Source organism: Diadema setosum, chromosome 4, assembly GCF_964275005.1.
Source record: "Diadema setosum chromosome 4, eeDiaSeto1, whole genome shotgun sequence".
In the NCBI taxonomy this organism is placed as follows: domain Eukaryota; kingdom Metazoa; phylum Echinodermata; class Echinoidea; order Diadematoida; family Diadematidae; genus Diadema; species Diadema setosum.
Genome location: NC_092688.1, coordinates 15,638,375 through 15,651,271, shown reverse-complemented (window position 1 = coordinate 15,651,271; position 12,897 = coordinate 15,638,375). Strand labels below are relative to the sequence as shown.

General features: G+C 36.5%; 1 protein-coding gene across 1 annotated transcript in view; it reads left to right on the top strand.

Moving 5' to 3' along the window:
* The window catches only part of LOC140226938 (syntaxin-like), a 100,417-nt gene extending 91,394 nt beyond the window's left edge, over positions 1-9,023 (top strand). The window contains exon 10 of the mRNA XM_072307366.1: positions 8,297-9,023. Within this exon, the coding sequence (XP_072163467.1) occupies positions 8,297-8,383 (87 nt within the window). The 3' untranslated portion in view covers positions 8,384-9,023. The remainder of the gene's footprint in view (positions 1-8,296) is intronic.
* Positions 9,024-12,897: the final 3,874 nt, after the last annotated feature.

The window sequence follows — 12,897 nt, the reverse complement described above, 5'->3', positions numbered from 1 at the left end:
GGGCAGGAGTGAATTTTGAAGAAGTGAAAAATATGGGGAAATGTGTTGAAAGGGGGAAATGAAAGGAAGCAAAATAAAAACAACAACAACCAACGAAACAAAGGGCAAACAGTAATCTGATATATTTATCTATAGGCATCAGGGTGTTTTGGTAGGAGGGCCGGTGAAGGTGGCAAGATGACGTTACTATGTATGTGTTTGTGATAAGCGGGGATAAAAAAAAAAGAACAAAAGTAATGCACGATCCAGAACGCTATTTTACACTTTTCTATCCTTTTTCCTCGTATTTGTATTTGGGGGGGGGGGGGGGGGTTGTTAGAATATGAAAAAAAACATAAAATTCTTGCAACGTCGCAAAAATCACCCTTTAAAAAACACCCAACATACCCTTTTCAATGTGGCCTTGGTGCCCCTCTGACTGACCTAAGTGCCCCTTTCATGGCTGGCCTCTTGGAAAAAGTGCCCTTTTCTAAATGGCCTTGCCCCTCCAAAATCCTATTTCAAGGCCTGCAAATGTAATTGCGGTATTCTTCTCTTGCTATTATTTATTTTTATGATGTCCATAATGCTTTTTTTTTCCCCCTTGTTCTGATGTCTTTATTCAGCCTTTGACTACTTTTAAGTAGCAAATATTTTTGTAGCTGTTGTTTCTTTATTATATTCTTTATTTGTTTTTATTGAATCTGTATTAGTTTCCCCTTTTCTGCTTTTGTTCCCCCTATTCAGTACTGAATCACTGTACTTTGAATTCATCAACTGTATTTGCTTTTTAAAGTGAAGATATAGATGTCAGTCAAATTTTGTACAGCTGTATGGTGTACCCCTTCAAGACTTTTCTTGCCCTCTAGTCACCCACACGTTTACTGCTGTTATTTGAATTTCATTCTCTCAACTCTCACTTTTTAAAAAGATTTTATAGTTAAAAATGCTTCCATATTTGAATGGGTGTATTTTTTGTTCTTTTGTGCTTATAATATATCTAATCAGCATATGAGATACACTGTAGGAGATAATAGTTTTCAATTTACTTTTTTTTAGGTGAATGGGAAACAAATCTGTTTCGTCATCAATAGTTTTATTAGTATATAATTTCTTGTGTGTGCTTTGTTTCATTTAATTTGTTGCGTGTGCACTTCAGCTGTGTGCAATCATGTGAACCTGTTTTGTATGTGCGCACTGCCTCACAGAAGTAAGTTGATAATGATATTGCCCACTTTGCCATTTTTTTTTCCTTTGATATCAAAATCTGGCAGTTGAAAAGGTAGTAGCCTTCTCGATGTGAAATTCCAGGTATCATGATCTATTCTCATGTTTAGACGGCAGTCAATATACAGTATTGTCAGTCAATAGAAGTCAGTCAATATAATCAGATACCAGTCAATATGATTAAATTTCAGATGAATTCACCCCCACCCTAGCCTGTGAGAATAAATACTAGTAGGTTTCTGGCATTTCTCTTCTTGGAGTGATTCTTGCATGAACAAAAACCTATAAATTATATGTTATGAACCATGTTTTTCCTCATTTAAACTGCTTATATAAGCCTGATTCGAATGTGATAGTTCATCGAAACACATTTTCCTTTACAGAAGGCTACTACCTATGATTTTAATTGAATTTCAGAATCAGCACCTGCACAACTCACATCCATGTCCTTTCCACATAACTTACACTCATGTCACATGACTTCAATAAAAAAAAAAAGCATATAAGGTCTAGTCTCTTGTTCTTATCGATAGGAAGAAAGGGATTGTATCAGCCTCTAATAATAGTGACATTCACACTGATGTGAATTAGCAGGATACAAATCTCAAGAATTGCATCGCAATCCAAGTCTTAAGATTTTGCCAGTGTGGACATAAAAATCTCACTAAATAGCGTGATCAGCAATGGGATCCAAATTCCAAGAAATCTTGCGCCGTATTTCAGAACTGTCGCAATTATTTTAGATATGGTGTGATAAATTTGCATCACGGGGAATGTATGAGTGCTGTCCAGGGCAAATAATCTCAAGACCTTTTATCCTATCATGCAAAACACGCGTCACAACAGCATACAAACAGAAACGCAAAGTCTCTCCATTTTTGGTAGATTTCAGGCATGCACTCGGACGAAAAATGATCACATTCAGCAATTATGAGGATATTTCTGTCAAAACACACAAAAAAGATTAGTATTTGAATCACAATCGACATCCGCTAATTTGCCTGTGTGAATGACATTATTGCTTCATCTCCTTTTCTCACAGTTTGGTTCTTTGGCTTTGTGCGTGTTAGTCTAGAGATTTATGGTTCAAGACCTTTCTATGCGGCCTGGCGACACTGCGCCCTTCGGCAGGGTAGTTTGGACTCTGTGTGCATGTTATGTGTCGCTGTGTGAGAAGTTACTCTCTCTCTTGCTCTTGTTCGCAGTGACTGTGCAAATCAGTGCACACAGACACCACCCCTACATCAATGGTATTTTATATTCCCCTCCCTGCATGCTTCCTGTCCCAGCATGCACTCACCTTTGCACAAAGCACACCTGAAAAACTTTGTAATCATGGATACCCTCGATGAAGTGATGGTAGTGATACTCTCAGACTGGATAATTTAGATTTGATTGCGTGCTATGTTAGAAAATATGTATTTAAAGTATATATCCAATGTGTGTAGAGTAGTTTCTTGGTGTACTGGATATTCTCAAAGTGCTAGTGTGAGTAACCATATTTTTGTGTGTATAAAGTTTTTGAACTGTCTTCTGGTTTCAATAGATATATATTTGTGTGTATTCCATTTTTGCGATGGGGGGGGGGGGGGTAAAGTCAAAAGCAGGTTGGGGATCAGCAATGGGAAAATACAATATGTTCTGCCTCAATCAAAATACAAGAAGTATGGACAACGATATTTTGTGAGCATTTTTTTAATTTTAGTGATTACTATTGTCAGAGTACAGAGCTGTCAATGTTTCCATACCCAAGCTTGTGAATACCTTCTGAAAAAGAGCTAAAATCTAAATAGAAATGGGTCTACAAACGCAGAAGACCAGATTGGGGAGTTCTGCCCGTTTTGGATACCAGTTTGATGTTTTATTTGGAAGAAGTTGCAACACAATCTTGTTTAGCGTAACACCTTGAAAGGCAGTCTTCCATGAAGGAATGACAGGATAATGGGTGTATAACCCTGTAGATGATTACTGCAATTTGGCAGCAAAACTCACCGCCTGATCTTCAGAAATAACCTTCATTATGCTACATTTACGCTATGTTCCCGGCGACCACGGCAGCCCCGTTTGCCTGAAACGTAGTGCGCCGTGGGTAGGTGGGATATTCTCCTTTTTTACCCCCTCATATTCTAGTCTTGTTCTTTCCAGTCCTTGCTCCAGTGATTACAAATTCTATGTAGCTCTATAAGATGCCATTCTCACAACGTCTGGTCAGGCTAGACTACACATAGTTTCTGTCATGTCCCAATAAGAACTGCCTCCAAGTTTTGTTACATGCTATCATATTTTGTTGCATTAGTACGGCCTACAAGGTTTCTCATCAGCACTTTGACTGCCATGGCAAATGTTTTGACAGTTTAAAAATCTAATGCGGCATCCGCAGCAATCACGGTCTGTCACGTTTGCCCATTCCGTCCCCATGCATTGTCTCACATCAATCTTGTTTTGTCCATAGTAGCCTCAAGTATGGTTGCTGTGGCAGCTGCGAAACATGGTGTAAACGTAGCATTACGAATGGGTCCCTGATAGTGGTGCTCCAGTTCTGGTGTGACCCATTTACCCTGTGATAGTTGAACATCCTTTGTCTGGACCTTAATGTCTAACTTTACAATGTTCTGCTTTCAATAGTCCATGCTGGGAGGGTCTTTTGATAGTGGCATAGGTACAATATGATGGAAAAATGTAATGAATGATATTGGACCCTGAGACATACAATGTTTTAAAAACCCTATGCATATTTGTGTGTGTTTGGATTACTCTAATTTCCTTCCTTCCCTCTTTCCCTTATTTTACTATTATTTATCACATTTTACTCAATATCTTTTCCATCTAAGCTTTGCAAAAGGATACCCTTGCTTCTAAACTCTGTACCCAGGAATATCTTTTGCTTTTAAACATGCCAAATGATTAATCAGTACCTATGTTTATCAAATTCATGCTCGTTGCTTCTCAACATACCATAACACTAGGCAACATTTCCATAAGTTTGTTCTTATTTGATTTGTGTGAACCTGTACAGTTATTTTTCTTTTTTTTATAAGTAGCTGGTTACAGAGTATCCAATTTAAAAAAAAAAAAATATTTAAGAAAGGATGCAACATTTTTACATGTGAGTGTTGCTCCTAAACATGTACATTTCTCTGTGTCCAGATGTAGAAAGGATGTAAGTTTTTGATGTGATTTGAAAACAGATTACTTTGCATAATTGTGACATGATGAGGATAAAATAAGCATATATACAGATATCTTTAATATGCTGTATTACAACAGGAGGCTAGATAAATACTCTGTTAATAGGGGATACCATGCTATTTGCTTGAACCAAATGGGAATATATACCTTCTGACATTATCACTTAGAACCAATTATATGTGACCAATCCTCCGATCACATCCCCCATAGAGATAAAATGTGCATTTTATCGACCGAGTGTAGTGCTGCATATTAAATTATGTCTTGTGCAATATTTATATAATTTTCATAAAAACATTTTTCAGGTATTTTTAATTGCAATTTTATACAAATGTTCAGGGCTTAACTGGTCGGCTCTAGACTGTTGGCGTAGAAACTCAGTACTGTAAAACCACAAAGATTTGCAGCTTGAAACTTTTGGGAATTGGAGCCAATGGCCTATTTAACAGCATGGATCTTCTGTGCTTGCCACTAGCATTCACTGCATGTGTATTGCATGCATTTCACTTATTTAGATTTTGGCTTCTTGCGAAATTGGCAAAAGTTTCATGCACCTAAAGATTTCTGGTTCAATATCTTATTTTTATGATAAATTGCTAGAACTGCAAACAATACAATTCAATACAATTTGGTACTATTGTATCTCTCATTGGTCAAGATTAAGTTGAAATTGATTGCTTTTAGTCAGTGATGAGGCTTTACATCACATCATCATCTGTAGTACAGCTGCTATCTATACATGGCAGGTATTATATTCTGCATCTGCTTAATTTCTCTTTTAATTGTGTATACCCAAAATAATTTCAAGCCTACATGTAAAAATAATCTGATATGCACTTCACCAAGACATACAGAAGCCTTCATGACCGTTTGTTTCTGCTCCAGTCTTTACACTTTCTCTATATTCAATTGCTTCAAATCCCTACCACTAATATTGCCACCTGGGTTTTACCATTTATAGGACGGATGTGTTTGTTGTTATAATCATGTATATGAACTCTGTGCTTTAATACTGCATCTCGATTCCCTCATGCAAAATATTTAGTGGTAGTAACCATATTTCATAGTTTTGTATCCATGTTGAAAGTTGGGATGGGGTCGTTAGGAGTGTGCTATCTGTGAAAAGGGGAGAATGCCTCCTTAAAAGGGCAGTTTGAGAATTTGATACACTTTTACATGAATTCAAATCATGTCATTTATACATTATAGGCAAACTGCACATAGGTATTAAAATTGCTTATTTTGCAATATAAAAGTTGGGTGTTTTTTTTGTTTTGTTTTTTTTTGTTTTTTTAAGTTATAATTAACACCATGATATGACTCAGCAAGATTAGTACACTATGAAAGGTGGAAAAGTGGTAATACCTTATAGAGTGTTTTTGAATTCTAACTGCCAGTGTGCATTCAAACATATGGTATGTCCATACTACAGTACATGATATCTTACTGAGTAGAGTGGCAGTCCTAGCTTTTCCGGTATGTAAACCCTCCTGACCCCCAGTTGGATTTTGACTGTATAGCAAAAGTTTTTCCATTTTTTACTGGTCCATTCCTGAAAAAGTTACAGGTCCGACAATGATTTTTACTGGTCAGGGACCGTTGGACCAGTGCCAGTGTGCAGCATTGATGTAAGGTTCATTATTCTGGAAGTTTAAATCTGAAAATGGAAAAAAAAAAGTTTGTTATTCCAGAGGATTATTAATCCCAAAATGAAGTAAGGTTTGTTATTCTGAAAGTGACAAGAAATTGGGTACTAATAAACCTTCAGAATTACAAACCTTGTTTCCTTTTTGAGATTAACAGACTTTTTCTTATTTTCGGATTAAGGAACCTTTGGAATAATGAACTGCAACCTAGCAAATATTGCCAATGAAGCAAAATCTAAAGCAGATCCCAACAATGGGAAATTAGCAGCTATGGCTGCAGGATAGTACCGTTATAGCTTGTTCTACAGGATGTAGCATTTTATCATTCTTACGCCTTCTTGGTTCCATTTCTGATCACATACACATTCAATTTTGGGTTGCTGCAGTCACTGAAATCACTGCTTAGGTAACGTTCATTGGATCTGAATGTTTTGTTTTACAGCATGCATGTACCAGTTTTGTGTTGTATCATATCATAATTACCTCTTCATTGCATGATACAAGAATTATCAATTGAACTGTTCTCTTCACAGTGTTGGTTTTCCATTTCTTTTTAAATTGCAATGTTTGTTACTCTGTGGGAGATAATGTTTCTGTAGCACTCCAGTGAATTACGATTTTAAGATTCAGAAATTTAAAAATTGTAAGATTTTTAGATTCAATTAAACCTAGATGCTTTTTTTTCTTTTGAGCCCATGCAGTCAAAAGTAGTGTTTGCATATCTACCAATTTTTCCTACATGATGGGAACATTTCCATTTATCACAAAAGGAGGAACTTCAGTAAACCACCAAATTCAAACCTCATTTCACTGGCTTAGTGTTACCTTTTATCATGTTGGTATTTCGTATCATTTACTTCTGGTGTTTCATAAGGTAAAATAAAACTTCTCCTTTTTTAATCTTTTTTTTTTTTTTTTGGGGGGGGGGTAATATGCCATTTCTTTTTCAAAAAACATAAATCACCAAATTCCTAACTGATCCTAAAATTGGCAACATATTTCTGCAGAAGTTGGCAAAGTTACAACATATTTTCTTGAATTTAAGCAGTTTCGTTTAATTATTTTTCCCATTTAAGATAATTAATTTCCTTGTGATGTCAAGATTCCCCTAAACTTGACGGGATCATCCAGCATTTAAGTAGTGTGGGAGATTTAAAGAAAGAATATATGTATAGATATAATTTCTTTTATTGTTTTTCTCCATTTTATTCCCATTTGTTCTGCTTCGAGGCTGGCAAGTATTCCAGTGGGACTTTTCGGGGATGGGAGTACTGGGGACTTTGTCACAGATTCTAAATAATCAACTAATGTAATAATTAACATAAAACCCATGTAATGAACCTGATGATTTTGAAGAAAGGGAGATGATGTCCAATTGATGTGTAATGAGAATATCAGTGATTTTCCAGATTTGTTTTTCTTTTTTTAGGATCATAGATGAGGGCTGTTGCTCAGGTCGTCATTCGCGTCAAGTAAGAAACAGGGGAATTGTTTACAGAGAGCTAATAAGCCATTTCCAAACACGTAAAGTGTGTATCAAGTGAAAATGTCAGTGATTTTCAGCAAAATTGATTGCCCCATAGCACGGGGAATTGAAGACTTGGTAACGTGGGGAAAGATGGGTGGTCTGATTGAATTGATCTTCATTCGCTTCCCCTGGGGTACATTGAAAAACAACAAATAGTGCCCATCAGTGAATATGTGCATTGAAGCATGCACTCATCGGCAACAGTCAAATCCAGTCAAGATACTTTGGCTGTTTGCGTACTTCACATAAAGATGCACAATTCATGGGGATTCTCAAATACACCCGAACCGGGTAACCAGGTATCCGGTTCCGGGTAAGTACCGGGTAAATATGCCTAAACCCAACTTTCCACTCCCATGAATCCCCATGCAATGGGGTCATTAACTGGGGGGGGGGGGGGGGGGGGTGCATACGTCATCTTTCACCTCAAGCAAGAGACAGTGGTGTTGCCCTGTGAATTAAAAAAAAAAAAATCATCTTTACAGCAAATGTGTATTACTATTACACAGATAACAGAACCAGTTCTAAACACAGTATAATGTTCAGGGTCTAAATTAGTTAGCATTTGGAATTACTTGATATCTACAGATGATTCCAGCAGTGCATATACCTCTGTAATCAATTTTTAGATCTGTAATATGTCTGTCAGTCTGGCTCCACTCACACATGCTCATGTCATCTTTACTGTTTGTATTTTGTTCTCATCCTCATCTCTTTCTCTCTGCAGAAAAAGATCATGATCATCATATGTTGCTCCGTGTTAATAGGCATCATTATCCTGATAGCCATCGTAGTACCAGCGACAAGAGCTTGATGTTGTCACGCCCTCTATAGTCTAGCTAGCTTGCGTGCTCTGCCTCACTCCATGTCTGCACAACATCACCGCATATGAAAGTGTTTGCACACGAGATGGATAGGGACATGACAAGACATGAGAAAGTGCAATCTAACTCTGCATCATCTGGGGACATCTTCTCTGATCCAGGCTCCGAGCACGCCATTGAACCATTTCATGAGCGATATCATTTGCGATCATCATCAACTTTACCCTGTGTACCATCTGTAATCTGGTGATGTGTCAGGATCGACTGTTGCCATCTGTACACATTTTCGTCATCCATATTTGTTTGCTTTGCATCCAGGCTTTTGGATTATGTTTTCCAGGGGATTCCCTTTGCCTCCTTCAGTAAAAGGACACATGTTTCAAGTGTGTATTACTGTTTTGTTTATATGTTGTACCCATACATTGCAAAGCATCAATAGGCAGAGAGGATCATCAGAATGAACGAGATTCAAAAATTGTGGAATGTTGCACTTGTAAGCATACTGCCACATTCAAGTTAAAGTAATAGTTAAGCATTCTGTTGTAAAATCACTATTCTGCATGATGAACATGACTTCACAACTCCCCAAAATCTGCAAGAGAAGACCAGTATCTCAAGAGAATGCCCCAGTTTCCTTTTGCCAAACCAGAATCGAACTCGAATTTTGTGGCAGGACTTCACACTGTTTTATATTATATTTTGTAAAATATCAGCAAGCTTTTAATGAGGCTAGCACAATGGTTAAAGGTGTATACAAATATCTTCTTTCTTTTTTTTTTTATCAAAGGCTAAATGGTTTTCATTGAAACTCCTTCAATATTTTTCACTTAAGAGTCTGTTGTAAGTATAGTTTTGGGCTTCACTTCTGTGATCTGATTTAATGCATTTTAAACAAACTGTAACTTCACAAGGGTATTCAAGTCATGACAATTTTGTAGTATTCATCTGGCCCAGTAGTAGCTGACCACTGATAAGAACTAAATGCTCTCTCCAGGAATTTAGAAGTAAAACCATGCAGTGAAATAGGAATTGACTAGCTTGTTTGAAAGGTCTTTACCAGAAAATTCAGTAGAATTGGTATTACAGTGCACACCCATTACAACGGAAGTTGTCAGGACTGGCAGTGTTTTGTTTTTGTTTGTTTTTTTTTTTTGTTATATCAAAATTTTGTCATAACTGAACAGTAAAGTATAGAAAGATATAAGATACTTATTTTGGGACCCGAGTTTGTACTATGGTGTAACAAGAATTTTGTTCTAACCATGTTCGTAATAATAGGAGTGCACTGTATAATGCTAACAATACTATATAATTGGTGCCCTCTACATGCAAATTGTGGAAGTCATATATGTGTAGATATACATACATATATCTAACAGCACTACAGTAATTACTATCACTTTGGAGTTAAGAAAGTCATAAATTAAATTTCTTACAGTATTTCTAAATTAACTAAGAAAAATTCTCCTAGTGTTTTGCATTTGTAAAAGCAGACAGATCTTGAAAACATTCCTAAATAAAGCAAAACTAAAGTATTTCCAATCACTTTGGAATTAAGGAAATCATATAGTAGATTTCTTACAGTATTTTTAAATCAACTGAGATAAATTCTACTAGTGTTTTACATTTAAATAAAAGCAGGTAGGTCTTGAAAGCATTCCTAAATAATGCAAAATCATTAATCAATGTGATTTGAGTAGGACCCTTTTTTCTTTTCTAGGCATAATTTACCATGTGCAGATGAAACAAAAACCCAGCATTAGTGATTCAAAATAGTTTTGAAATGTGAGTTAGGGATAGAAAGAACCAATGCAAAAATTTTAATCAGTATGATCGATGTCAAGTATTGTTAAATATACAAAATGTGAACAATAGTTATAATAAAAACGTTTCCAGACTAAACCGTCTGCAGTTACGGTTTATTGAGAAAAATGCAGATATCTCCTTATATTTTAGACTTTATCGCGAAAATTGTATATGATAGGATGTTTTGTGGTACAACATACCTAAACATATGCATTAAATGTCATATCTTTAAAATTTTAAACATCACTGTTCCCAAAGGTAAACAGGACCTTTAAGTGACATGGCTGACATATCAAACAGAGAGACCTTCATTTCAATTTACAGAAACTGCTAAACTGAAAGAGTGATATATACATTACCTGTTTTGGCTTTCCACCCCCCCCCCCCCCAATTTGTGAAGGGCTTGCTCTGCAAAGTAATACAGAAAAATACATTGTCTGGGTATAAGAAGTGTAGTTTGATTGTTAGCTGAGCCATGCCTTGTACATGCTGTACCTGTATGTCATGTGTGGGAGTGAACATAAAAGAGGCTTTTTGTGAAATTATTCTGAATGAAAAGCAAATCTGTGAGACTGGATGTGATATCTCAGTACCAGCAGGTATATCAACGAATGTAGCAACAACTATACCTTCGTGTTAAACACTTATGTGTCAGTATATTCTTAGATTCATGTACTCTTCAAAGTTTTTACAGACATGTCAGTTGTTACATGTTCATCTTCTTCTTGAACAATGCTGTGATAGGTTTTGGAGAAAAAAAAAAGAAGAAGTCATAATCAGAAAATGTGTGTCCATTCTTCTTATGTCCTTGAAATCTTTGACAACATTTAATAGGAGAAGTTTGTACATGTTTTTTATCGTAAGGATTGTATCATATTTCTGACCTTTTACATGCCAGGAAATCTTGTACAGCACTGATAGGTATAAAGCACCAATAGTGAGTAGCTTCCAATGATATCATTTGTGTTGTTTTAAATGCGATATTATCTCAAGCGTGAATTTGCAAAGCCATTCCATTAATTGTGTTTATTGTCACTCGGAAATGTGGATGATTGTCCAGTTCCAAGGAGAACAGAATAACATTGTAGTAGATGATATTGAGAGGGTGTTGGATCTGTCTGTCTGTAACTAAGTGAGACACAAAGCGTGGCAGATACGTGAGGGAATATGACTTTCGGCTTGATCTGAAATGATCCCTTGAAATAGCTGCTGTCACCTAAATTGATGAAGGGAAATGAAAATCAAGCAAACAATGAAATGGTTGCCGAACATGAAGGATTAATACCCTTTACTCTCCTGGAGTCTTTCAGTTTATCCCCTGTGCTCGTTTGGAAAGTCATGTGGGTCTTTGTCACATCTCCAAAGACAAAACGAAAACAAAAACAAATGTCATACAACTTGAGAGTGGCCATGACAGCAGCCCATGTTCTTAACCCATTGAGGATGGGCTGATTTTGCCACAACACGCATTTCCCATAGACACCTGCCCAAGTATACTCGGGACTCGTCCTCAACGGGGTTAAAAGCGGGATAGCAGGTGACATACCATTATCATATTTACTTGATGCTTTCATTGACGTTACCCTTTTCATGTCATATGCCGTGTGACTCTTTACTTCACACTCATGAGTATGACTCGTTTGTAATCAACACTGTCAGACTCTGTTTACTGACAATGTGATATTTGATTGTTTGATTGAGAATAAAATGTATCCAAAGCTATGCCATTATTCACATACTGAATAGCAAATTACTGTTGTTGTTTTTTTTTGAAGCAAAAAAAAAAATGCAAATATGACCTAGCACAAGAAGACACCCAATAAGTTATGAAAATGAACATATCATTTGTTTTACATTTTATTTAAGGTTAGATTCTAAGCGTTGATCGAGAGCATTTTTCAGTCCAGAGAAATTAGTGTACTGTGAAAAGACAGCAGCCCATGTTAGCAGGTATACAAGGGGCAGCTACCTGTTCCACATTGTGTGTGCACAAAAGATGGAATTAAATTTCATTAGCATTCATCATGCAGACTTTGTCAGATGACACTGTGGATGATTGTAAGTGACACACTTTTCTACTGTGCACATTTTACTGTCTACCTCCCTGGTCTGACAAAGTTATGATAAGTTACATGAATTTAGGCCGAGTTCATCCTCTACTTCTCATCCACATAAGTGTAGCATTGATTTCAACTTCTGTTTAAGTGTACACCAAAAAGATTATTTTTTTTCTAGTGCTTTTCAGTCCCACAAATATACACACACAGTTGACAATCAAATGTTACTAAAAATTTCCATTTAGATTAAAAAAGTGAACGAATAAATGTAAGTCTACCTTTCCCAGGAAAATGTCACACTGCAGCTGTTTGTATGACAGTTAACCATCGTGAGTTACATTGTATTGGTGTTGTTGTGTTCTGTTGTATATGTCAGGCAGCTTTAGAGTTTAATGGCAGCGGGTTTTGGCTGCCAGTCTGTTTCAAGTAGGAATGTTTGCAAACAGATTTCCCCACACGTGTGAACACACCATTTGTATGTCCTAGGAAAGCTCCAAATGTAGAAATAATGTAAGCTGCTAAGTTAGTTGATAATCAAAATCATTTAAAGTTTGAAGCTTGGAGACAATTCTGGAGAAGGGGGAAAATAATGAGGCTGATTCACAAACAATCTTTCACCATTTCCAGTATGACTGCATTTA